This window comes from Sceloporus undulatus, chromosome 7, assembly GCF_019175285.1.
Source record: "Sceloporus undulatus isolate JIND9_A2432 ecotype Alabama chromosome 7, SceUnd_v1.1, whole genome shotgun sequence".
Lineage (NCBI taxonomy): Eukaryota > Metazoa > Chordata > Lepidosauria > Squamata > Phrynosomatidae > Sceloporus > Sceloporus undulatus.
In genome coordinates, this window is record NC_056528.1 from 12,250,129 (window position 1) to 12,277,767 (window position 27,639).

The 27,639-nt window shown below is 44.7% G+C and overlaps 2 protein-coding genes across 5 annotated transcripts in view; one reads left to right on the plus strand and one right to left on the minus strand.

Annotated features, from left to right (window-relative positions):
• On the plus strand, positions 1-22,094 carry MORN5 (MORN repeat containing 5). Of its 4 annotated transcripts, none has more exons than XR_006105012.1 (6): positions 1-206; positions 1,007-1,154; positions 2,038-2,149; positions 2,781-2,912; positions 7,806-7,966; positions 10,442-10,574. XR_006105012.1 is itself a non-coding variant. In XM_042479160.1 (6 exons), exons 1-5 carry the CDS (start codon positions 160-162, stop codon positions 10,573-10,575), a joined length of 573 nt encoding a protein of 190 aa, XP_042335094.1. In that variant the 5' UTR covers positions 1-159; the 3' UTR covers positions 10,576-10,622; positions 22,032-22,094. The 4 variants fall into 4 exon arrangements, 3 of the variants coding, with proteins under 3 accessions (XP_042335094.1, XP_042335093.1, XP_042335095.1); XM_042479160.1 differs by lacking the exon at positions 7,806-7,966 and adding an exon at positions 22,032-22,094 and having other exon boundaries at positions 10,442-10,622; XM_042479159.1 differs by lacking the exon at positions 7,806-7,966 and having other exon boundaries at positions 10,442-10,672.
• LHX6 (LIM homeobox 6) overlaps positions 12,164-27,639 on the minus strand; it is an 18,991-nt gene continuing 3,515 nt past the window's right edge. Inside the window, 6 exon segments of the mRNA XM_042479163.1 lie at positions 12,164-14,228; positions 14,865-14,968; positions 15,189-15,363; positions 15,697-15,792; positions 15,884-15,984; positions 19,561-19,781. Coding sequence (XP_042335097.1) covers positions 14,208-14,228; positions 14,865-14,968; positions 15,189-15,363; positions 15,697-15,792; positions 15,884-15,984; positions 19,561-19,781 — 718 coding nt within the window. The 3' untranslated portion in view covers positions 12,164-14,207.

Genomic DNA, 27,639 nt, shown 5'->3' on the forward strand with positions numbered 1-27,639 from the left:
GATGCCAGCTTAGGGGGCGTGGCCTAGAAATAGAGCCGCTGCCCGTTGGCCCCGCCCCTCATCTTCCCTCACCTCCCTGCCTCTGAGGAGCCTTGTTGCCATGGCGACGAGGCTTGGGTACCGCGAAGAGGCCTAGTAGGCCCATCGCCTTGCGCGACCATGGACTACACTGGGAGCTCCTACCGCGGGCAGCTCGTCCACGGCAGGTGCGGAAGAAGAAGGGGAGAGACGCGGGGGACAGAGAGCCCCTAAAAACACAAGCATGACCCGTGTCCGTCACGTGTGAACGGCGTTACTTGCGTGTCTCTGTGAGGAATGACTCTGTGGAGAGGGCGAGAGTGACACCTGCGCCAATAATAATAATAATAATAAATTATAATATATATATATATATATACACATATAGAACCTGTATTATTATTATTATATAATTATATATATATATATATATGTTATATAACATATTTAATTAGTATAATAATATATATTGTATATAATTATATAATTATGTATAATTATATAATAATAATAATAATCCAGGTTCATAGCGCTCTTGACTAGTTCTCTCGTTGGCCCAGTGCTGTTCAACATCTTTATCATCGACTCGGATGAAGGAATATAGGGAATGCCTATAATCCAATTGGCGGATGGCGCCAAATGAGGAGGAGTAGCTAATAATACCTCAGAGAACAGGCTCAAAACTCAAAATGGCCTCAAGAGACTAGAAAGCCCTGGACCAAAGCTAACAAAAGGAATGTCAATGCAGAGAAATGTAAGGTTTTCGTGAGGAAATAAAGATTTTCCTTTGTGAGGAAAAGCGCAACGCATAGATGTGGGACGGGCGGAGGACGCCTGGTTTATGTCCCGTTTTGCTTGGGCCCAGAGACACAAGAGCCCTAATTTCCCCCTAATTCCTAATGGCAGCTTGAGACCCTCTGAATAATCCCTGGGAGGTGAGGTGAATCAATCCCACTTCTTCAAATCCCCGCTTTGTGTCTTTCTGCAGGTTGGAAGGCAGCGGCACCTACAAACTCCCCACAGAAACCAAGTATGTCGGAGAAATGAAAGACGGGATGTTTCACGGCAAAGGGACCTTGCACTTCCCCAGCGGCAGCAAATACGAAGGAACATGGGAGAATGGGATATCGATAGAGGTATACTACTACCTTATTATTATTACTATATTAGTTGTATCCTGCCTTTTCCCCAACAGTGAGACTCAAGGCAGTTTACAGGATATTAAAACCAAAACAGATTTAAAGCACACAAAAACACCAGTTATATAGATGTATACTCGTTATTCTAAAAAGCAAATAACAGGTCTCTTCAGGCAGGGCAAGGAGGGAATCTTGCCAGATATCCGGGAGAGCCACTACTAGTGGTAGTATTGATTTAAACCAGTGATTCCCAAACTCTGGCCTTCCAGGTTTTTGGACTTCAGCTCCCAGAATCCCAGGCCATTGGACAAGATGGATGAGGCTTCTGGGAGCTGAAGTCCAAAATCCCCAGAGGACCAGAGTTTGGGAATCACTGATTAGACAGAGCAAAGTCTGGTTCAATGTAAGACTGTTTCCTTTGGTCCTACATATCCGTCATCTTCATCTCATGCCTTCTCTGTTATCTGCCAAGCACCAGAACAAAGACCATCCTATTCTCTCCACACTTTGACAACCAGATAGCAGACCACTTTTTAATAGGCAATCTGTTGTTCTCATCTGATTTTTTAATCTTTTCCCAACAGTCCCATTGGCTTTTCTCTGCAGTCTGATTCTGTTGTTTTATGACTCTCATGTTTCAAAGCATCTAACAACATTTGTTGCTATCACAAGAAAACAGACATTACCTTGTTGACCTTTGGGGAAATGGGGTCGCCATTAAATTGGAATGCAACCAAGAATCTTAGAGATAGCCATTACCTTCATGGCCTCCTTGAGGACTTCCCCATGTGTTCTGGTTAGCCCCTGTAGGAAGCAGGATGCTTTGGTCTGGCCCAGCAATGGTCTTCTTACACTCTTGACCTCAAACGTGCCTTTGCAGGGGAAATACACCTTCGCAGATGGGTTGGAGTATGAAGAAGAGAACTGGCATTATTGTGATGGTTATGACAGAAGGTTTTATACCGAAATCTGCAGGGGCCTGAAACCAGCAGGTAATGCCTTGGTTATGTTTTCCAATGAAATGGGACATCTGTATCCATGTTAAAAGAAGTTAGTCTGTGAGAAGTTATTTAGTCCCCTGCTATACAAGAATACACAACTAAAGCACACTCAAAAGATAGCCATTTATCCCTGTTGAAAAATCTTGTTCTTCTTCATGGTTCTGAGACAGTTAAATACGCTTCCTCGGAAAGTGGTGGAGTCTCCTTCCTTGGAGGTCTTTAAACAGAAGCTGGATGGCCACCTGACGGGGATGCTTTGATTGAGAGTTCCTGCCTGGCAAGGGATTGGACTGGATGGCCCTTGTGGTCTCTTCAACTCTATGATTCTATAACATGGAATCGATTCATCCACGGAGCCTCCATCTTTCCAGGATTCCAGTTCAGTCCAGTGCCCCACATTTAGCTCACTAATGGGTCTCAGCATGGTCCAAGACTTGTACTGCCTCCTTTCATTCAAGTGGTGCAAAAAAGGAGAGCTGGGCATCATTGTTCCACCTCTCCTCATGTCCATTTCCAGGGGCTCCATAACAGGTGTTGCCTATTCTGCTTTCCAGGCCTGGGTATATTTTCCCCCCAGGTTAGGTTTTCACAATCTTGATTTCTGTCTCTTCTCATTTGCCAGGCATTTCCCAGCTTACAAACCTGGATCCTCCTCGGGTCATCCCCATGGGCTGCTATGACTGTGGCGATGGTTTTTATAATCCCAAAACAAGAGTGGTGACCGATTACCTCCACCGGTTTTTGAGGAATGCAGGTATGCCGTTGATTCAATCAGCAACATAGTACAGCATTGCCTGACTTGGTAATTCTAATCTTCTGCTCTATGCGAAGGTCCTCTGATGATATCTATGGGAGTCAGACTTGTAACCAGTGTATAATGATTTGAATTGTCACAAGGTGTGGCATTAAAGGGAAGCCTCAATTTTTGTCAGAATTGTGTTCCTGCGCTTGTGATGTAAATTGAGACTGGCATAAATGGGAGGGGAGGGTATTGGAGATGGATGCATTCCATTGGAACTGAAATACCCCTCACACACAGATTGTCCCCAAATCTGGGTGAGGAATGGGTCAGAAAACTGGAACTTCAGGGCCCATAAAAGTAAGGTTCAGGAGCCATTGCACTCTCTGCACCCCTGCTTTAAAGGACTTGGCTACCATAAGATCATATGGTTGGCCTTATTGCTAAGCAGGGGCTTGAATCTGGGTCCCTCTCTCTGCAACACACACACTGGCTCTGAGTGGCCTTAGTGTAAGAGAAACAAGGACACCCTCTCACATCCTGACGTCTCTTAGCTGTGTTGGACTACAACTCCTACCGTCAACATCCAGTTGGGGAGGTTGAAGTAGATACTATCTGCCACCCTCCAGTCCCAAACTGGATTTGTGGTGTATTGATTTCTCCTTGTATCATCCTCCCCCCAAAATGGTTGATTTTAACAGCTTGCTGGTGGCCCTAGTTGAAAATAATGGAATACCAGAGTTCTGCTGATGAAGTATGATAAGCAGGCTACTTTCCCAAAACAAAGGAACAAAAACCCATCAGTCCGGACAGGAACGCCTAGGAATTCCTTTTCTCATATATACACAAACGCACACACACACATACACATATCTATTTTTCCCCTTGTTTTTTCATCTCCACTTTGAACTCCTCCTTTGTTCCATTTTATTACTATAAACTTATCGACTGGTATCAGGCCTGCAGAAACGTCATTGTGTGTGTGTGTTCTGTGTTTACAAAAGACCGTGCCGTTTGTTGGCTGAGAAGCCAGGAGCGGCCCCCAGATCTTTCTCTCTCCTTGGGGGGCCATGGGTGTGAAGCAGGGATGTAGCTCGAGAGTCTGTCCCTTCCGCTAAGGGCACCGACAACAATTGAAAGAGGCCAGGACTTGCTTGACATCAGAGGAACTCCTGCAGCCCCAGGAGAAGTCGTTGGGAGGCTCAAGGCCACGGAGGTGACAAAATGGGCAGGGAAGGAGCAGGGCTGTGCGGGAAAGAAGCCGAGAAAGGGGTCGGGAGTGAGAGGGAACCCATCCAGGACTGCTCCTTTACAGGAAGAGGAGGAAAACCCCGTCAGGCGGCCGGCCAGAACTTGGAAGCATCAAAAGCAGATGGCAGGAAGCATATCAGAAACCTCTGGCAAAAAAACCCGCAGCAGCTCTGAGCCAAGCGATACGGCCTTCCTCAAGAGCTGGGTTCGAGAAAAGACTGTTTGGTTTCTTGGTCCTAACCCTAACCCTCCCTTCCTCCCTTCTGTTTTCTTCTCTTCCATCCCCTTGAAATGGTGGAACGGTTTGCAAGACCAAGCAAGGCGAGACACACTTATTGGAACCAATAACAATACCTTCCAGATATTGTTGGGCTGAGGGAATGAATGAGAGGAAAAAGAAGAGGGGACCTTACACAGGAGCTCTCTATCTGAGGCCAAAGGAAGCTTATTTGGATCAAGTCATACCCCTGGTCAATCTAGCCCAGTACTGTTCACACTGATTGGTAATGGTCACGCAGCGGTCATTTCCAGCCCTAGTTGCAGATGCTGGGGACTGATTCATGAGCCATAGCATAACTCCCACCCTCCAGCCCTTTCCATGGTTACCCCTGCTTTATATCTGTGGTGAGGAACCTCTTTCAGCCTGAGGGCCAAATTCAATTCCAGCGCTCTCAGAGGCATAATCCAGTGATGGGCATGCCAAAAGCAAAAGGAGTGGGGCCAAAAGACTCAGCATCTTTTAACTTAAAGCTCCTGTTGTTGGTATCTAAGTCTCAGAAGAGTTATTTCAGCCTTTTAGAATGTGGGAAAATCTGTAACAAACTCGGACCAGATTGGGATCCCGGAAGGGCCTAATGCAGGCTAAAGGTCTGGGGTTTTCCCTACCCCTTCTTCCTCATTACTTCTTCTCTTCCCTCCAACATTGAATTTTAGGGTTGCTAGCTCTTGCTGCAGTTTCCCAGAGTTGGCATGACATGGTTTTGCCCACATGCCTGCTGTGCCAGGGCTGAGTCCTGGTTCCTGCGTCGCCTGAGCTGGCATGAGCCTTGACTCTTTCCAGCACCTCCTGACAGCACACCTGGGTCTTTAGAAACCAGAGCTGAAAGCGGTCCTTGAAGCACAGGACAATTTAGTCATTGAGACGCCAGTTGCTTTTTTCTTCATTGTCGTTCCAAATTCAGTGGAGGGTCCACCTCCCACAAATTGAAACGATTAACTGCTCTCCAGAAAAGAAAAGTGGAGAGGGCGAATAAATGCGGTTCTTTGGATACTTTTTAAACCAAAGGCACAGGGTTTTGATCAAGCACTGAAAGTCCCTTACTGCTTACTTTTATTTTTCAACATGCTATGCTATAATGCTATAACTTTCTCTCTCTCTCTCTGAATTTTTTTCCCTTTTGTATATTTAATCATTGTGAATTATAAGCCGTGTGAAAGATTTCAGCTCTGGGGCATTTGCCAGATGGTTGATTCTGCTTTTTTTCCACACAACAAAAGACATAATGTTTGTGGCAAGCCCCGAGAAATTGTTGGTAATCAGTGTATTCTTCAACGAAATAGGCGCCAGACCTGTTTGCAAGAATGTTCAGCTTTTGCAGAAATTAATGGTGAGCACTTTTAGTCTCTGTTCCTGGGCACAGAACAAAACAAATTGTGCCAATTGTTTTGCTGGTTTCCATCACGTAGCTGCACAAGCAGAGGAGATGGGATGTGGACTTTTTAAAGCAGCAACACAAAATAGTTTGCTATCAATTCATTGATTGTTTTCTGCCTGGGTCAGATGTTTCAGGGGAAGATGGGGGAAAAAACAAGATTGCACATCTCAGAGCATAAGCATCCAGCCACTTCTCCAAGAAAACACTGGAGCACAGGAATCTTCCTTACACCAGATGAGTCCATCTAACCCAGGGGTTTTACATCTTTGGTCCTTGAGATGTTTGGGAGTTCGCCTCCCAGAATCCCTGGCAATTAAGCAAAGTGGCTAGGGGACCCTATGAATGAGAGACATCAATAGCCCTTGCAGACTCAGGTCATCCATGGCTTCCTTGATGGAGTCTATCCATCTGCAATAGGATCTTCCTCTTTCCCTACTGCCCTCTACCATACCAACGTGTCTGTCTTTTCTAGTGATTCAAACAACTACTCTAGCCAATGTGTTTTCTTGCTTACGTTTCAGTTGGTACCACTCAAGGAATGTCAACAGGTCCTAGTGATCACTCGCCCGTTGGATCTTAGATCCTTGCCGCTCATGGCTTATTAAAACTGAAAGGGTGAAAGCAGCCAGCTAGGTCAGAGAAGAGGTTAATACCTATTTACAAAAGGGAGCTGTTCTCGAATGCCTGAAAGAGCTGACTGGAAAATGGCCCCTGGAAAAAAACCAAACCCTCCCAGAATTTCTTGATATTTTTAGGCCATTCTCTCCCTCCATCAAGTTCTTGAGAAGGATGGATGCTCTTTTATTCCTGGACACTGTTGGACAAAGCCAATTCTCTGGAGCCATTTCAGTGGGCGTTCAGTCAGGGGTTTGGCACAGAAGCAACCTTGCTTTGGCCCACAGCTTTACCTGTTGAAAATATCTTGGTGATAACTGATCTGGAACAGGCTCAGCCTTTGACCTCAAGAAGGCGATACTAGAGGAGAGGAACCAATGGCCCATCACTATATACATCAGCCTCATGTCTATGAGAAGCCACAACTGAGGTCTCAAATCCTCAAAAGTTTCCAGGCCCAGAAAATAATTACCGGAATGAAACCTGTGGAGGTTCAAATTCCTAACCTTTTGCTTGCCAAGGATAACACAGAGTGTTTGGGTTGTAGTTCTCTGCTGTGGATACTCAGAGGATTGAGATGTGAACTGCCTTGGAGCTTGTGGTCAACTGTGTCACCTAACACTAACAAACGTACCCCCCCAAAATTCATCTAGGCTGGAAAAGTTCTCCTTAATGGGCAATTTGTAATTACATGAGTGAAATGGAAATGGGAGGGTAAAACTCCACTTGTGGTGAAAGTTTACACAGTGCTTTTATATTTCCACTCCTCAGTTTGGTAGGTCAGGAAGGCAACGGAATAAGAAGAAGGGTCTTCAGCAATGGTCTCTGTTTTCATTAAAGACTAAGGATTCATGAAAATCACCATCATGTCTTGTGTGTGTGTGTATTAATCCTTTCTGGGATGAGAAAATGGATGAATGGACAGACAGATGGAAGGATATTTTTAGGTCCATGAAACACACATGTATGCTTTTATAAAAGAAAACCCTCGGGCCCTGGTTGACACCGCTTGCTTTTCTCCATGCCCTGCGTTTGGATACCAGGATAGCTGTTGGTCCCCATGTGTCAGTGGCAAACCACAAAAAAGATAAAAGCAGAGCTGTCTGAATGGCACCTCACAGGCCACCTCCCAAGGGTTGCGGCCTCTTCTCAGGTTGACAAGTCTTCCCCTTTTGGGGTGCAGCAGGCAAGGAAGACAGAAAACCTCCAGCCACTGTCCCAGCACAAGGGCGCCTTCCTTAGTTATTATGATGCCTGCTTGTTGAAAGCTGAGCACGGAATTAAAAACTGACTGTTCGTGAGAGCTGACAGGAGTTGTCTACCTGCATTTCTTTTCCACCGTGAGCACCTAGTTTGCTTATTTCTTGTTTTGTTTTGTTTCACAAAGCCCTCCAGCTCACTGGCTCCTGCTTCGGCACAAATTGGGCCCGCTAGAAAAGAAGCAGCGATAAAAGAATGAACTTTGAGAAAAGGCTGGACAGGCTCCAATGTGCGATTGTCATCCACAACGTGGAGAGCTGCCTAAATACACCGGAGTGATAATTTCCAGTTGAGTAAAGAAAATTTGTATTCTCTCTTTCTGTTGCTAGCGCGCGCACACACACACACACACACACACAAAGTCCTGTTATCATTGCATATATATATATATATATGGAGGAAATAACATCTGAAGATGAAGATGTGCTTTGGCGCTCATATTAATAGAGGCCAACAATTGCCTTTGCCAAAAAAGAAAAAGAAGTAATTACAACTTGCCGCCTGGGAGTGCTAATCAAACTCTGGGCTTTAATTCTGTTTTAAATATGGATGAAACGCGCATCTCTCCACACTCACCCTGGTGTGGCAGGGTGACGGAAGCCTCCGGGGATGATGGCACAAGAGAGAGGGAGCGAGAAAGGGACGGCGTCGCTCTAACAAGCAGCTGCCTCCGAGTAGAATCGGCATCTGTGATTTAAATTGTTAGCTGCACAGTCAGGTAGAGTGTAAAAAGGGTGGTCGAGAGGCTGTTAAGTCCCTGGCCGCCAATTACGAACAATCAAGGAGGAGCCTGCAAACTCATTCAGTACAATAAACCCAGTTTGTCTTGTTTCAGGGGTTACCGCTGAAGAGGCTGCAGCTGCACTGATTCAAACACCCGGCAACAACTACAGGGGCGATTACCAGGCCTCCTCCTCCTTCAGGGCGGCAAAAGTAGGACTAGTGTGCACATACATGGGCACGCACACAACGTGTGCTGCTCTTCCATTAACTCTTTAGCTCCTCACAGGGCCTGGACGCTCTTCCTCCTGTCCTCCCGGTCCATTTGGAGGAGCTGAGGTCTTTGCTGGCTGGTCTGCCCAGTTTCAGCCACTGTGTTTCCTTCAAAGCCACAGGTGGCATAGTTGTGGGAAGAGCTCCGTAGCTTAGTCTGCATCCCCTACGACTTGTAAACGCTACTTTGAGTACAACTCCCAGAGCTCCCCAATGCTGGGGAAGGTGGAGAGTGAGCTGGACGTTGTTCCCAAAAGTTAACTTTTCCAAGCTCTGGTTCCTGTTTTCCAAAGTGAACGGCTGTCCCAGTTCCTCAGTGATGTTCACTACTCAGGGGTGAATTCCCTCATCTTCCTTTGCTGTCACCTCCCTGAACAACACCTCCATGTTTATTTATATCTCGCCTTTATCCCAGTCTGGGGTTCAAAGTGGGTTATAAAATTTAAAACAGATAATAGCTTTGAAACTCATATCATACAAAAACTAAATATATAATTAAACTAACAACAGAATTAAAAGTGAGACCATAGAAAAGAAAACGGTTAACTAGGACAGCATAGTCTGAAAGGCCTTTTTCCATTTGAGCAACCAGCCTGAGATCCAGATTCGGGTCCCTGCTTATCCCTGAAGTTCACTGCATAACCCTCGGCCAGTCATTTGTCAGCCTACCCTCCTTCTTGTGAGGGTAATATGGGCAAGCTTAATGTCTGTAGATGAAAGCAGTTTGTCAGGAAGAACAGAGGATCTCTTGCAGAAGCCAGGGCTCTTTTGGTCACTGGGGCTGAGTGCTGTTTCCACGAATATACTGCTAGCTTTTTAAAGGTGTGTGTCTAGCTTGCATTCTCCTAAAACGTGCAAGCACCAGGTAAAGGCTTCCTAGTCTCTTTTCTTTCAGTGGCACTTGGGCAAGAGAACATCATAACTCAGTTGTCCAGATTGTCCTGTTTTTGAGGATTTTGATCTAAAGTGTCTTTGAAAACATGTCCAGTTAAAATTAGCAGAATAGAATTTCCCAGTGAAGACATTTTAGGATTGACACACTGGCATTCAGCAACCACTGAATAATAATAATAAAGTCTGTTTTATATTATTTGTGAACTGCGAAGTGAAGCTGTGAACCCAAAGCGAAAAGTATCAGTCATTGATTTTGGCAAGATTTAAGTGCCCAAGTTGCAGTGGGATTTTATATGCCTACAATCAAAGGAGGGCTTCAGACATTAATTGGCTGAATAAATGAACTAACTAAAACTAAATTTCTTGGGTGCTAAAGGCATGCTCTTTCTTTGGGGAGGGGCCTCCTCTGCATTTGAATAAAAATGGTAAGAATGGCCTTTTAACAATGCATGGCTAATACTTTTCAGCTTTGAAACCATAAGTTTTTTCCTCCTGTTTTTCCTTGAATATGTGGAACAAAGGCTCTTATACTGAGGTTTTGTCAGCATGCAAAGCAATTTAAATTAAACTGACTGAGATGAAATAGTCTGCCATCCTGTGCCTATGTATCTGAAGTTTTGTTGAGCTCAGTGCTTCTGAGTAAGCATGCACTGTTTTTAAAAGATTACTAAATGGAACTTTTATGTGCAACTAGTTTTTATGTACCAATGTCACAGAGATGGTTTGATTTTGCCAGATTCTTTTGTTTTGTAATCTTCACTCTTTTGATCGTTGGCAACATCTGGCAGGGATTGTACCCCCCAAAACTCGATCTGATGCTTCTCTTCTCATCTCTCACATTCCCCACCCCCACACACACACACTTTCACATTTTAGATGACGACGAACACGAGTGGATTGTCCGCACCTGCCGGAAGGGTTGGGACGAAATCGTTGGATATAGGCCCAAAAGAGGAGCTCCGTCTCAAGGAGGTAAAGAAGAAAAGGGAGAGAAGGAGACTCTCCCTTGAAGCCTTTTCCTTTGCAAGGACTCCGCACCTATAATTTCTCCATTAAGGTAGTTTTTGTTACCTTTGCTAACAAAATAAAATGTAAAGCCACACTTCATCAGCCGCGTTAAGAGGAAATTGTATAACTAATCACCCTGCACTTTACTATAATATATTCCCACGAGGTATGCAGCCGACTAGGGGCTTTTTATATCTACATTGCAAGCACAAAAGAATTAGTTCAAAAGGCAGCCTTGTGTGCGCCGCCACACAGAACACCCACAAGCCCCAGTGGATCCTTCTTCCCCTGGTGCTCCGCTATTAATTGCCTGTTATAACGGTGAGCTCAGGAGCTACGAATTTGGGTGTGCTTTTTTAAAAATAACTGCTTTGCCAAGGAGAGAACTAATGAACGAAGCCGCTTTGCCACTTCCAATGAATGTGGTTGTTGTCGTAAACAAAAGGCAAGCAGGATTGCAAAGTTGCATAGGCATTTCTCAAACAAAAAGAAAAATGGCATCGCACCCAGGATTTTTTTCCTCGATGTAAGTGCCAGCACTTTCGACTTGCGTTAACTTTATTTATTACACAAATAAGACATTTACAAAGCACAACAGTAAAAGTAACAAAAACAGACATTGGTTTTACAATTTAAAAAGTGCTTTACAGTTCCCACCCAACCACCCCTTTCTTTCTCACTCTCAACCGCTCTCTCTTTTTGCTTTTTTAAATAAATATCCATCTTGAGACGGCCCGCTCTTCAGAAGAGTATTTTTAGCTGTTGTAGCCAAGACATGCACAATTGCAACACGCTACAAAAAAACAATCTGCTCTTTTTCAAGAAAAGTTTGGCTGCGTTATCTGCCCTTGGCTGGTATTGCCTTGTGAGGCTTGGCTGTTATCTGGCATCTCTGAAGTTTGCAGCCCTGTAACCCAGTTTATTCCATGATTCTTAAACCCTCCTTGTTCTGGAGTATAACACCAACCCAAGCTTTTTTTAAAGAAAAGGTAGGGGAGAAGAGGAGGACGGAGCACTACCTTCCACAACCCCATCAAGCCCAACATGTATTCATTATTGAAATCAAGTCAATTTGCATATATTTGCATGATTCCTTCTGCGATCACGTAGTAGCAGGAATCTATTCATGCAACTCAAATTTTGCTCTCCTAATTATTGGGAATCATTCTTAATGTTCGTACTTTCTGAGGTTCCACCAAATTTCACTTTTTCTTCAGCCTTAAGGGCTACTAACCTGAGCTTTTTACACTAAAAAAAATCAAAATGAAACCATTTATTTTAAGAGACAGAGTTTTGTGCCTCATAACAAACTATGTATGAACATAACTTTTCAGCAGCCATGTTTCAGATTGCTCCATTTTTAAGTTGTCAGAATACTTAAGATTAGTTTTAGTTTGTGCAGATGGAGAAAACCCATAGGTCAAAGCTCCACCAAGTTACTGTGGCCAGGATTAAAAAGAAGTTAGGCCTACTTATTAGAGAGATGCCCTGCATTCTCAGGACAGTAATTTGTTTTCCATAGGCATCATTTGATTAAATGATGGATTATGTCCACTTCTGGGGGGGGGGCCGGCGAAACGGCCCCCAAAAAAGGGGGGGGAAACACCCTAAAAAGGGGGGGGAACCTGGCAGAGCCCAAACAAAATTCTCAAATGGTAAGAGCCTCCATCCCTGGCTGCTTCCTGACTTTTGCAAGGAAGACAGACCAAGATTTCCTGCAGGGTTGGAGAGGAGGAATGGTGTGGAGCAGAGAGTAGTATTCTTACCCTTAGAATGATTAACAAAGAGAACTTATAATATAAATTATCACATCATTTCAGCTCATGCCTCGTTCAGTTGCTGATAACAAATGTGCACTGCATCCAGGGTAGCTGTTGAGGACACTATTACGGCAAGCCTTCTCCATGGGAAGATGGTGCTATCTGTTATGTTGTTTTCTAAGATGACATGTTGAACAGCAGATGTGGGAGAAATCGGAGGGGGGGGGTTAAAGTGGAGCAGTGATTTTTTAAAACTGTGACTCTAAAAAATAAGTGGAGAAAGGATTTTTAAAACTGTGCCCCTATCCAAGTGGGCCCCTTGTGTGACTGCTGTTTTGTTTGATGCCACCCTTGGGCATGTGAAAGCCACAACTCTCTCGGTCCATATTCTGTGCCTAATCCAGACCGAGCGTCAGGAATAGGAATAACTCCTAGGCTCATTTCCTGGGGAGAGCAGAACTCAGCTGACACTTTTAAATCAGTTTGATTAGAACTAGGCTGCACGTCTGTCTTTCTTGTACCTATCCACTCTCCACCGACAAAGGCTGCTAAATAGCATGCCGTTAGTTTTCTGTTTTTACATGTTGCCTTCAAAGGCACAAGAATTTTTTTCAGAAGGCAAGGAACCCTCCTGGTGCTCACAGTCACATTGGCATCCCACACTGGTCTAGACTACAAACCTAGACCATGGGAGTTAGAAGCACAGAAACATTGACCCTAAACAGCTTCACACAATAGCACCATTGCTCAAATGCCTGTTCCCTGGTAATGCCACTGGTGCAGCACAAATTTGGGGCAGGGGTGTCACATCACAGGGCTAGGCATTTTGGATCTAAAGGCAGCACCACACAATGTCAGCAGCCACCTCTTCATAGTGGAAGAAATCTTGGGAGGGCAAGTGCCAGTTGGAGCTCACAAAACTGTACCCTAAGAGACTGACTTGCATCCCATCATTCCTGTCTCCTAAACAAAACTTTCATGCTGACACCAAGATATATTTAAACATTTTCTTGCCTTCGCCCTAGTAATCTGGACCCTGATGATTTGAATCTGGCTCCTAGGAGTTAGAAAAGATTTTTTTTTTAATTTCCCTATAGCTCATCTTTCCGCTACTGTGTGGTTGGGTTAAAAAGTATATATGATTGTTTGAGAACCACCTGGTTTCTCCCAGTTACAGGTTACCAGCATTTGGGTTTCAGAGCTGCAAACTCCTATCTGTTAAAGGGACAGACAGGCATTTTCTTGACAAAAGAGAGTCAAACAACCCTCAGAGTTGAAAGGCCAAGGTCCATAGTCTCTGCTACCAAAATTATTGGATGGAGTGGGAGAAGAAACAATTTACTTTCCAGGTCTCTGTATGATGGCCAAACAGACTGGTCAGCCAACTTGATTGTTACACAGATTTAAGATTGTGAACAATTTAGCTTCAGAAACTCAGTTTCTCTTCTTGATGTGGTCAAGAGTCAGAGGCCAAGCCATCCTCAGCTTGAAGTGAGTTACTCCCCTCTTCCTCCCCTGCTGAGAACAGCATAAGGGCTGGTAGGTTTGAGTTGTTCCATCAGAGAGGACACTGCTGCCTTGGAAGTCTTTGTCAGCCAACAAGTTGCCATCCCAAGGGAGGACCAAGTGGAGAACACAACCAGGTGCTTGAGAGATTGCAGTGGTGGTTCCAGAGATTGGTTACGAGGTTCAGATGCCAGATCAGAAGAAGGGGCCAGGAATACCGGAAGTGGGTTCTTCTGGCAGCCTATGCAATGGCCATCCTACTGTGCTGAGTTGCCACGGGTTGCATGGCACATGGTTGAGCAGCAGCGTCACTGAAAACAAATCCTACCATGAACAAATCCCCCGGAGATCAGGAGGAGCACAAATAGTCAGTACTGAAAGAGGATGACCTGTCAGAAAGGAAAGGAAAGCAAGACAGAGACTCAGTGACCTCAGGAGTATGCATAGTTTTTCATTCCCTAGTATTTCCTGACAACTGAGAACCTCCTTCAGGAAGAATAATAGACCAGCAAGAAGTTTGTGCAGTTTTCTCCTGGTATCCAACAGCCCAAAGTGTTGTGCTAGAATTATTCTGCAGGGAAAAACGTGGGGTTTTTGTGTGTGCAAACTCTCCTGTTTTTCACAGAAAATAGTTTTTTTTTAAACTCAGGAAGACACATGTTCAAATACATTTGAACACAGGAAGAATACTATAGAGGAACTAGTTTGATTATTCATCCTTGCATACATGGAGGAAATCAAGGATTTACATCACTACAGAAGATGGCCAAGAAATACAGCTATGCTGTCATGATAGTGTTGGTGCCAGGGCCATGGGCTAAACTGAGGCCCCAGGGCCTCTCTATTTCTGTCCTCACAATGGCCAACCGAAGGCCTGAATGGAAAGCTCCCCACACATACAGCTCAGGAGGGCACTAGCTTTGGAGTCTGGTCTGGACAGGGAAAGAGTAGCAGAATCAGGTCGCAGGAGGACTCTAGGCCTTCACAACCAGCAGTGGCGACTGCAGAAGCTGAATAGCATTTACCTTCTCCCCCCGACTTGCTAGGGGTCCTTCCATGTCGGCTTTGAGGTGCACAGGAGGGCCAGCGTAGGGGAGGCGGCAGTGCATTTGCCCACACTGTACCTGACCTGCGAATGAGAAGGCAGCTTTAGCCCTTACTCTTCCATGCCGCAGACCCACAAGCCATCAACTAGGGACAGTTCAAAGGAAAGCAAGCACATTATGTGCTGTGCCAGAAGGGCAGATGTGCAGAGAAAGGCCATCCAATGGTCCCATGGTCCGGGAAGTGGATCCAGGCCTCCCAGAGTCAGCCAAATCCTGCCTTAAGCACATTGGGCCAGTGCTTACTTTCTATGTAGCTGTGGAGCGTCACCATCCTGGCCCTTTCAGGACTGCTGAAGGGGGAGTAGTGGATGTCATCAGGCAACACGGAGGGGATGCGAGACTGGGAACCTCCAGACGCTGGCACCGGGTGTTGGGGCGTGTGCTTTTTATGCCGCGCTCGGCAGTTCTGAAACCAAACCTGGAACACAGAATCATCATCCCAGAGGACTGTTGTGAGGAGTCCCCCATGTTCTCTGCACATGAAACTGCCTTTTCTTTTCTCTTACAGAAAGTAGACTGCTGGGCAGCAATCTGTGACCTTCACTACCACACACAGACTGTTCATTGTCATTCTGTAACTCTGAACAACAATATCAACAGGATTAAAATCTCTATTATGTCCCATTGCGAGTTTCTTGGGCATCTCACTGGCCCCTGTCAAGAGCCCAAGGACACCTTAGGAATCTTTGGTCCTGGATGGCCAAGAATGAATCCCTTTAGGTTGCCATTATTACAGAGCTCAAGGCCTCACCTGAATAACTCTCCTGCTCAGCCCCGTCATGTCGGCCAGTTTCTGAAGGGTCTGCGCATCCGGGTTGTTATCCTGAGCAAATTGTGCTTGCATGACCTGAGAGAAGAGCGATAAGCAGAAAGTGATCCAGGCCCATCCTCAACCTCTGCTGAGATCCCTGCCTCAGCCACCCACCCAGGCTCTCTACCTGCAGCTGCTCCGCCGTGAAGGACGTCCGGGCTCTTTTGGCCGGCTTGGGCTGGCTGTCTTGCTCAGAAGGAACTGCCCCTTCCAATGTGATGCCGTTCCCTGCAAAAGAAGGATGAATGAACCTCACCCCCATTGCAGAAGCTGAGTTACCTAGAATCATAGAACGTTAGAAGTGAAAAGTACTGCTGTGCAGGCTCACAGAGTGATCTTGCTCCACCCCAATTCAGTTTGCTTATGCAAGACAATTACAGTTGAACCACTGACTTCTATTCAGGACAAGATGGTGGGTTACCAAGGACACAGTGCTACAGCATCTGATGTAAACACAATGACTCCTCAACAATATGGCTCCTCCAGAGTCTTTCTCCCCATGTACCTTTGCAGGTGCTGCCTCTTTTCCTTCCAAAGGCTTACTGACCCTTCTAGACTGTGTAGGGTCCATCCATCCTTAGCCAAACTGATCTTTCACTCCCCTCACAGAAGTTGTACTGCTGCTCAATATTCCACAAGTTACTCTTCCAGACATAGTATGTTCACAAACATTTGGTACAAACAGAACAATATAAAAAGCACTGGATGAACCATGATGCAAAGCCGGCCATCGCAAGAGACTCCAGAAGCTGTGGGGATTGATCAGCCGCTTGGCTCAGGCGTTCCCTTTGCCCTACAAGATGTTTCGGTTTGGAGGCAAGATTTGGGATGTGATTATCTTGGCCCAAGTTGAAGGAATTTTCTCCATTCCCCCCCCCCCCCTTTTATAATTTTTTTGTTTTGTTTAGCAGTTCGACTCATTGCTGTAGGATGATTAATGAGATTCAGCTTCAATACCATCTGTTTATTTTCCCTTCTCTCAGAAAACCCTCGTGTGCGCAGGCGAAACTGCTTTGCAAATTCCCGGAGGAAACATAATGCGCTAAATGGAAGTGCCGTTGGGTTTGTGGGGTATTTAAAAAAAAATTCCTTCACCTTTATGTCCTCTGCCAAGAGCCAAAAGGAAAGGGCATGGACCCACCCTGTCCAGCTGCCAACTGGCCTCTGGCTACCCCATGTCCCCTTTGCTGACACTCCTCAGCCTCCAGAGAGTTGGCATCCAGAGTCAGAGGAAGGACTGGGCACGGCTGGGCCTCTCCTACGGGAAGACACTGTTCCAACACTTCCAAACTGGGATGGCTTTGGCTTCTCAGATGCCAGAGCCATGACTACAGTGGGTTGAGTCAGGCCAACTTGTCTCCGCCGGCAGAGAGAATGAGAGAGAGAGATTTGGACTCCCGGTTGCATTCACATGCTCATGGGTTCAGCTTCATTGGAGCAATAAGAGCTCGGGATTCAATCATGCACTCCAGCAAATGGGAAATGATGGGATGCTTCTGTACAAGCCTTGGGATCAGCTTTCACCTCTGCTGTAAGCCCTCATCCAAGGAGAGATTTTTGGCTTCTCAGTAGTCCTACTTTCTTGCAGAATTTCCACAGACCTAGACCTAGCTTGGATGCTTTTTGTGACATGGTTGTGTAGACGAGACAGTTTTAGAAGACCTGAAACATCCCTCTTCAGGGTAACAATGACCGTATACTTCAGCCACCTACCATTGGTTTTATTTTATTCTGGTTATCATCTGGGATAAAATCTGTCCCAACAAATCTAGTGCATTTGTGTTGGTTATGTTTTTTGGACCAATAATTATTAATAATTATCACCCCATTATCTCCCCCCAAAGCATTAGGCAAGCATGCCTCATCTGTTTTTGCGGTGTATGCAGAGGGAGTTTGCATTGACTGCAGGAAAGGCACACAGAGTAAAACTCCTTATTTACTATGCAACCAGAGACAGGGCAAGAAGATTTGGCCCCCAAATGGCAGAAGTGTTGGCTGAAGCCGGAAAGAATTTGAAAAGAATCTGAAGACGACATGCATGGCACTCCATAGTGGTGAAAATATTGAACGAAAATCCATGATTGACTCTTTCCTGCTGTTAAATAATGTTGCAAATATTTCAACACGGCGCTGCTGCCTGCCCCTTAAGAAAAAACAGAGGCCCTCACTGGGTCTAGTCCAGCAGCTGCTGGTAGTTCCCATGTCAGAGGAATGGTGAATCTGCTCCAGGTTTTAGTCCAAACTGTAAAGGTTCCAGGTTTACCTGGAGTGAAGGGTTCAGCACTTTGCATAGCTTGAGTCTGGACTAAAGCCCAGAGCGGATTCACTGGCAGATCCAGCTGCTGTCAATCTCGATCCAGTCATGCCAAGGGCAAGGCTATGTGTCCGCTTCCCTTCTGACTTGCTCCTTCCATCTCGGCCTGGGAGTGAGATCACTTGCGCTCCCCTTTTACAGATGGAAGGTCTGAGGTCAAGGGGAAACTCCCATCGACTGGATTCAAGGCCACCCAGCAAGTTTCCGCAGCCCGGAGAGCATCTGAACCCGGATCCAAGTTCAAGCCGTCGGGCCACAGCAGCCTGGGTGCACCGCAAATGCCCGACACAGACAGCCGTCCCCTTCCCTTGCCCACTCCGGCATCTTGTTTTGATTTTGTTTTCATCTCCTTGCTTAAATCTTGTAAACAGAAACACTGATTATTTTCATTTTCAGATCCCCCCCACCCGTCGTCGTCGTCTTCCCCTCTGAAATCGTTTCCATCTGCTGTGCAAAATGGCCTGCCATATGCCCGCCTCTTGCACAGGCTCAGAAAAAAAGAAATGAAAAATCAGACAACTTCTTGACACTTGGGCAAAGTTTTATCTCTTGGGAATTGTTGGCGCATTAATTCAGAGGAGGAGGAGGAGAGCGCCAGAGCTAGAGACGGATCACATGAAGAGAAGATGAGAAAAATCTACATTCTTTGGAGGGGAAACGGGAAACGTGGGCACCCTAAGACACCAGCTCTACGTATCCCAAATAACTCTCGTTCTAGCAGAAAAGCACAGAATCCGGTATGTGGCCCAGAACTTCCAACCATAGCAATTTATGAATAAACACAACACATGCTCAGAAATTGGAAGTGACTCAGCTTCAGCTTGGCCTTGTCTTCACAAGACGATCTGTACCAGACCCGAACATGTCTTTGCAATTTTAATTTTGTAGTGACAAAGTTGTGATCTCTCCAGGGATACCTATGACAATCTTGAGTGATGGTTAGGACCTGGTGCAAGATGTGTTATTGAAAGACATCGCTATCCAGTCAGATAATAAATGTGGGGATCAGTTCAAACTTCGAAGGAAGTTCCAGAGGCTGGGAATGTTACTTTGGGGGACTATAAATCCCAGACTCACCCCAGATAGCTTGGCTCACAGGATAACATTTCCAACTTCTGGGAAGTTGAGAGAAGGATTCAGTTTGGGAGTGATTTAAAAATCATAGTAGCAGACGCTCAGACAAAATGCACGCCACGTGGTAAGTCCAAAGACATGCCAGCATGCTTAAAGGAGCAGATTCCAGAAAGGCATGAAGGCTTTCTTTCAAGAAATGAAAGCCTTGGAAACTCCAGCAAAAAATATGCCAGACGCAGAGCAGCTCTTCAAAAAGGGGAATGGGGGGGAAAAGGTCTCTCTGCCTGACAGTAAGCAAGAGGTTTTTAAAAAAATTCTTTTTATCATTACTATTTAAATTAGAATCACATTTTTATAAAGTGATGTGTTGGCTTTCTCCTCACATGAATGGATATTATCTGCAAGCATCGACATACCGTTCTCCGCTGCGCGCTTGAGGTTTTCTATCATAGTGTCGTAGTGGATCCGACAGAGGACCTTCTCTTCCACTAAGCCAAACTCTTCTCCAGTGGACAGCTGCCTCTTACAAGAGAAACAAGCAAAGCATGCCAAGTGGTAGGCATTGCCCCGGGCTCTCCGGACCCAGTCGCTGGCATAGATCTGCCTCCCACAGCGGGCACATTTTGTACCAAACCGGCTGGGGAAGAAAGGAAAGAAACAGGAAAGGTGCCATCAGCATGCAAGCGTGTTGGAGCACTCACTGTGTATAAACCTGTTAGTGTATCTTATTTTACAAGAGCCAACAAAGTGGCTTGAGTGTTGGACCATGAACTGGAGGTCACTATGAGAGATAATATGATTCCAAAAGATGATGATGATGATGATGATGATGATGATGATGATGATGGAATCATAGTGTTTGAACCCTCTGGAAACTTGGTGTTTGAACCCGCTGCTCAGCCATGGAAACCCACTGGGTGACCTAAGGCAAGTCCCACTCTCTCAGCCTCAGAAGAAGGCAAAGGCAAACCATCTCTGAACAAATCTTGGCAACCATCTCACTCTCTGCAATGCTAGCAATTTGCAGACTGAAGAAGAATCTCATAGAGGTGGCAAAATTCTCATTTGGAGAGACAAAGTCATCATTTTATCTCTGGTAGCTATAATCCCTAGTAAAAGGAAAGCTTTGGGACTAAACCGTCTTTTCAGTTCCAGCCATCTTTGGGGAAGCTAGCTGAGCGAGTGGGAGTCTTGAGACTCTCCAGATGTGGTTTGATTGCAACTCCCAGCACTCCCAGCCATGGTTTCCACTGGCTAAGGTGGACAGGAGCCACTGTCGAACCACATCTCGAAGATCTCAAGATCCCTGCCTCCCCCCCCCCCCTCATTTTATTCAGAGCAAGGCAGGTTGAAGCACTCAGCACCTTCAGGAAATGAGATCCCAAGTCTTTTGAAGAATTTCCACTGGATTTGGACCAAAAGGGGGAAGGAGGAGGGAAATCAACAGAAACGGGCTTCTTGGAAATGGCTCCAAGAACTGCAGCCGGCTTTTGGCAAGTCCATCCCTCTCTGGCTGCTTCTTCATCCTTTGTGCTTAACAACAAGGAGAAGGGCCTCTTTCGGAAGGCCTTGGTCCGAAAACCACTGGCAGGAACAAAGCAACCAAAGTGGACCTGGAATGTATCATCTGAGTTGGCGCTGATCTTGCCCAAGGGCACTTCTTACAGAGCCTGCCATGCCTGGCGCAGGGTCTTATTTGCTCTGTTTCAGTAGAGAAGCTTGTAACTAACCAGTTAACTAGCTAACTAACTATCTGGAGCGTCAGCATGGTGTAGTAGTTTGGGTGTTGAACTAGGACTCTGTGAGACCAAGGTTTGCATTCCCACTTGTCCAGGGAAACCTCCAGATGACTTTGGGCAAGTCACACTCTCTCAGCCTCAGAGGAAGACAAGGCCCAGTCTTCTCTGAAGTAATCTGTCCTGGAAAATCTCATAATAGGTTTGGCTTAGGGTTGATATAAATTAAAAATAACTTGGAGGCACACAACATCCATCCATCCATCCACTCTCTATTTCTTGCTTTAAATTTATGTCCAGTTTAAGCTGTTAAATTCAATAGGACTCAATTAATGGATGCTACAGAAGTATAATAATTAAAACCAAAATGATCAAGGTAACAGAATCAGGAGAGAACCTCTTAATTTTTTTAAAATACAACTTTTAAACAATTGCTTGAGCCAAACCAATGCCAATGGAAGAGGAGAAAGCAGGAAGAGCGATGGCGCAGCTGAGGTTTTTATAATCTCTTGCATATGGAGAGTGAAACAAACCGACTGCAGGATGCTTGGTTTACATGGCTGCGCAAACAAAAGAGACGCGTTAATTGATTTTTCATTCTTGCAACAGATTTCAGAAAAGCTCCGGTCCCTGAGAAGGGAATGCTCTTCGTACTTTCAAAGGCAGCCTCAAAATGAGGGGAAGAATTTTCACTTAAATGTGCAGTGTTCCTATTTCTTCCATGCAAATACCTTTAACAAGCAGTTGCAAGCTTTTCTCAATTTAGGAATTAGTTTGATCAATTTCAGTTGAGTCGCAGTGAGGGCTAACCTCTGAGTATCCCTTGTCTATGAGGAAACTAGGAAAAATGCATGGGGTCGCCATAAGTCAACAGGCAACTTGAAGGGACAGTCACAGTTTTAATCGGAGCGGGCAGTTTTTAAAAACCAGTCAAGGACATGAGCTATTTAATATTGCCATTTTACATCTCTTTTTCAAGTAACATACCAGGACTAGAGCTTTAATTTAACATTAGTTTTTCTTCTAACAATTAAAAATATTCTTATTAGACGGAATTAGTATTTAAGTTAAAGTTGCAGGTTTATGAAGATGTTATGTGCTGTGTTTCAGTCAAGGAACTTGTAACTCTTTCTCTTTGAATTTATTTCCAGTCTGAGTTTTGGTTGAATACCAACAGACTGATTTGGTGAATGGTACAGAAGCAGATCAGTTAAAACCAGAATTATCAAGGTAACCGAGCCGCTTCGTTTTTTAAAATATGTATTTACAAATTTCTCTTTGGTTTGACCTCTGTTGAGTAAACTGTGTGATTATTCTCTCTGGACTAAAACATCATTCCAATGCACACTGGCCCAGCAGGGAAACTGAGGCACTAGGCCACACTGTGAGGCCAAATCAAGACCAAAACCAACCCCCCCCCCCAAAAAAAACCCTAATCCTGTTGTATTGTCCTTGTGGGTTGATCTAGACAACAATGGCAAGGCATCTCTGCCGCCAGGTTTAAACTACCATTTGCATTTGATCTTAACACCCAGGATGTGTTTAATTTAAACAATGGTGACTTAGGTCAGGTCAGTGTCAAGAGCTCCCAGGAGCTGGTTTTAAGTAACTCAGCTCAGTGGACAATCCATGGCGTTACCTCTAACGGAACTGTTGAATTCATTTGAAGTCCCAAGTACATGTAGATAAGATGTAAGGCAGCCTTACAGTCCAACCTTAGTCATGTCTGCTCAGAAATAAGTCCCATTGTCTTCAGTAGGGCTTACTCCTAGACAAATGTGCCAGCCCCATTCATCTTAGATGGGTTTACCTCTGAGTAGGCTTGTATATGATCACACTGTACATCTGTCATCCGTTGACAACTCCAGTAGATGCACACAATACAGAAAACAAGAAATATTTTAAATTCCAAGAAGCGAGTATCTTACTTTCAGAAACCAGACCTGTCCCAGACAGAAATATTGTTGAAACCGTCTAGGCAAGGAACTCTCAAGACATTTCAACACTCTTGAGGCTACATAATCCATATACTGGTTTCATATGATAAACTATCAAGCGCCGCAAAAATCAACAGGACTCTGCTTTTATCCGAGACGTACTTCTCAAATATTCTGCTCAGGGGTATCCACTCCGCTCCATATTGATAGAAACCAACCACCTTTCTTGGTTCTAACCTGATGAAAGGTTCTGTGTCACTGGAAAACCTGCACTATTCGTCACAAGCAACAGTCCACACTTCAGTCAACCGTCACAGAATCCAACATCTATGCTTACAGTTTTTCACAGTGATTTGTATGCCACCAACCAAAGGTACACATCAAACTGTTCAAGAAAAGAAACGCTAAATTTTGCTTTTTAAAACTGAGTAGGGATCCTGAATATATATCCTTTAATCCCATTTTACAGATCTTTTTCCATTACCACAACTATCCATCCACAGACTCACAATTTCTTCTGACTTTTATTTATTTCCACATTATTATTATTATTATTATTATTATTATTATTATTATTATCATTACAGTCGGCCCTTCCTATACACGGATTTTTTATACACGGATTCAAGCATCCACGGTTTGAAAATGTTCAAAAAAAGTATAAATTTCAAATATCAAACCTTGATTTTCTGTTTTTTATAAGGGACACTGTTTTGCTCTGTCATTATGGTTAATGGGACTTGAGCATACGTGGATTTTGTTATCCATGGGGGATCTTGGAACCAAATCCCAGCGGATAACAAGGGTCCACTGTATTATCATCAAGAGGTGAATTAAAAACCTCAAAGAACAGGAGGAAATTAATAGTCTTGAGAGAAATCAGTGAGAAACAAAAACATTTTGGGGGTTGAATGCAGTGAGCTTCAGTCTGCACAGACGATAGAAATGAATATCTCTGAAGATCCATACCATAGTTAGGTTCATTTCTACACTGAATCGGATAATCTTACAATATATAACCGTGCCTAACCAATTATAGTTGTTTTGAATATTTTGGAAGAAGTAAAGAGGTGCAGCTCACTCAGCCACTGAAGAAACCAAAACATTTTGTTCATTTGAGCTTTTGTATTAATTGCTTCACGAATATATGGGTACTATGGGTGGACGGTGTGTGTTGTACATGCAACACCCGATGGATGAACATACATTTGGATGGGCTGATGCATAGCAGAGAGACAAAAGGATTGCTGCGTAATAACTGTGCCTTCAGCCCAGCTATAGAGAGTCGGCTAAAGGAGGGCTTTGCCTCCCTCCAGAAATAATTCTGTTGCCCAAAATGAAATTGTCCTTGTCCTCAAATTTCTAGCCTTGCAGCAAAACACTGAAAGTCGTCCACACTTAGAATCCTCCTCTTTGCCGCATCCGCCTTCCTGGGTTGCTCTGAATTTCCTTTGGGCGCCTCAACTCTGTTTCTAAAGGCTAAAGGTGACGTTTTCAATTGCAATGCCAGGATTGGGGGCAAGAGGGAAAATTCATTGGGGTGCAGAATTGTTATTTCCAAGGGGGTGCCTTTAGAAAACCTCACCCACCAACCCAGCCTCACAACTTCCCCATGGTTCCCCTCCAAGTAATCCCACAATTCTTCATAGGAGTTTTGGGTTGTTTTCTTCCTTTATTTTTATAAGAGCTGCTTTTTTTCTAACCACAGTTGTATGGCTTTCAAGAGCCGAGAATGATGGCAGGGATTAAGCCATCCCTAAACCAGCCCTGGCTATTATCGGATGCAGCGCTTGCATGGATATCCATGCAGAAAGGAAAGGTGCAATGCTGTCCACTTCACACCCCAAATCCTACGCCCCTGGAGCCGCAGAGTGAAAGTTTCCAGCGCCTAAAGCTACCTTTGCAGCTTTACCACTTTTGGGGAACAGTATGCTTTCATTCGGCCAAAACGGCACCCCCCCCCCCCCCCCCGCAAAAGACTGAAACAAATAAGGAATGTATGCAAGAATCTCAAAGATTAATGCCAAATCAATACAAAATCTTTTTTTTTTTTTTTAGCTGTAAGGAATCTGTCCGTATCTCTTGGGGCAAGAGTGCCTGTAAATATAATATCCAGGGTAGCCGTGTTGGTCATAGAGCAAAGGATTGTACGTGTTTATAAGTATTTATAAGACATTTTGGAGGGGAAGACTGATGGCCAGCCATAAGTGAACGCTGTTTCCTTCCTTTTCCTCTCTCTTTTAACTTCTGCCTTAGTAAAGGAGCTGGATTTGGCATTGGGTGCAGATAGCCCTTTTACTGAGGAATAGATCTGTTCCTACTCTAAAGGCAGCAGATGGGTCTGAGCCTGGAAACTAAGCAGGATCAGCAGTGGTTAGTCCTTGGATGGGATTCCATAAAGGGGCTGTAGACTCTGTTTCAGAGGAAGGAACTGGCAAAACCACCTCTGAGGGGTTTTCCTTGTCTAGGAAACCCTTAGGAGAAACTAAGGGGGTTGCCATAAGCCTCCTCTTGGAAAATGCCTGGCCTGGGGGCATCCCAAAGGCTGAGGATGGTATCCATTGGCACAATGACCCTTCCCAAATCCTCTACCCCCAAAGGTTGGTTCAGAGGTGGGTTTTCAAAAACCATAGGGAACAACCCCCCCAGCCCCATTTTCTCCTTGCCTGCCCCTCTTCTCTTTGCCTTCTCTTGCATGGAACTTGTACTGAGACCAAGCAAAGCCCCCTTCCCCAAAAGCCGCTTGGCCCCATCTCCATCCTCACCACCCCATTTGGACCCAGACCTCTGTCATCTTTGCATCCTGACCCCAAATGGTGCAAATGAGGCGCCCAGGTTTTGGGGCCACCTGAGGCTTCCCTTGAGGCTGGTCTGGAGCGGGGGGGGTCTTTTCCTCAGACCCCCTTCCAAGGGAAAAAGAAACCCACTGGCATCCCTTCTGCAAACAAGGAATGGAGTCTCGCTTTCCTTTCCACCTTGATTCAGGATGGGACCCCAGGCGGCTTGCAAAAGGCAAGCAAGATCAAAGGCTGGCACTTTTGCAAAGCGTCGTGCCTCTTGAGGATCAAAGCCATGTTAAATAACAAGGGAATTAAGACCCCTGGAAAACCTCCCTTCTCACTCGGAGCTCCTGCCCCTAAGGATAAGAGCAACCCTGATCCTAATCCTTAGTTGGTACAGTACTAATAGTCCACTGCTGTTTTGTTCTACCAGTATTAGGAGCATTCATTGTCATCATCACTATTATATCCCTATCATCATCATCATCCAAAGTCCATCCGAGGAATAAGGCTCAAATTTAGGAAAGTTCATGCTACCAGCATCTATTCCCCCCCCCCCCCGTTAATCTCAAAGGTGCTACAAGAGCCCCTTCTTTTATTATTATTATTATTATTATTATTATTATTATTATTATTATTAACCATTATTATTCAATGCTTCTGAGAAAGTAGGCTCAACTTTGGGAAAGCTCCTGCTACCAGCATCTTTCTTTCTTTCAAAAGTGCTACAAAATCCCCTTCCATCATAATATTATTATTATTAATAGTTATTACCATTATTATTTAAAGTACATCTGGGGAAGTCGGCTCAAGTCATCATCGTCATCGTATTGTTATTATTGTTATTATTACAATTATAATAATTACTACTATTATTACCATTATTCTTCAAAGTGCATCTGAGGAAGGAGGCTCAATCTCCCAAAACTTCTGCTGCCAGCTTATTTCATTTAGTTTCAAATGTGTTATTACAAGATCCCTTTGCATAATAATAATAATAATAATAATAATAATAATAATAATAATAATAATAATAATACGGAAAGGGATCTTGTTACAACACCATTATTATTATTATTATTATTATTATTATTAACTGAAAAGCTGGTAGCAGGAGTTTGTGTAGATTTGAGCCTCCTTCCTCAGATGCACCTCGGAGTATTATTGTTATTATTAACAGCTGTTATTACATTTTTAATAAATTAAATAAATACAAATAAAGTTTGAATAAATTAACTGGGGTTCTATTTTGGGGAGGAAAAAACATCTTAACTCAGGGAGGGAGTCAGGCCACGGGTGTCTATAGATATAGATATTGATGTTGCCATGGAGGGAAAACTATCCTAAGGAAAGTAGTGGGTGCAGGGAGGCCCCGATCTTGTTACTCAGGAGTAACCCTTTAAAGGAATTTGAGGACGTTTTAACCTGCCGCATCCCCGAGGGGTGTCTCTGTCCCCCCCCCCACAAAAAAAGCCTTAAAATCTACAATCTCTCCCCCCACTCTAGAGATTTTGGGGGAACTACAATGCCCAGCACCCCCAGCCTAGGGATTTGGGGAGAGCTTCCCTAGAAGGTGGTTTGTGGCCTCCTAGATCCGAAGGAAGAAAGAGAAAGGCGAAAGCGTTTGGAAAGCGCAAGTCGGAGGCCTGGAAAGAAGAAACTGGAGGACCCTCTCGGGACCCTCTCTCGCTTTTCGGTCCTTTTGTCCCATTCCGCTTATTCAAGAACCCCTTTCATTCTTATTTTAGGGAGATGGAGAGGAAGAGGAGAAAAAGGGAAAAGAGAGGCGCAGAAAGAAACCCTGGATTGCAAGGAGCCCAAATTGGAAAGAAAAGAGGTGGGAGGCAGAGAAGGGGGGACAATAAGAAGAATAAGGTCAGAGGGATCTACTGGATCCCACCCCACCCCTACAGATCCCTTGGGCGTCTCTGGTTCCGGTGGATGCGGTGGACAGACTTAATTGAGGAACAAATGCAGCTTCAAAAGCGGGAAGAAGAGGATTAAAAGGGAGGAAAGTAAAACTGCAGTAGAAAAGGAATCCT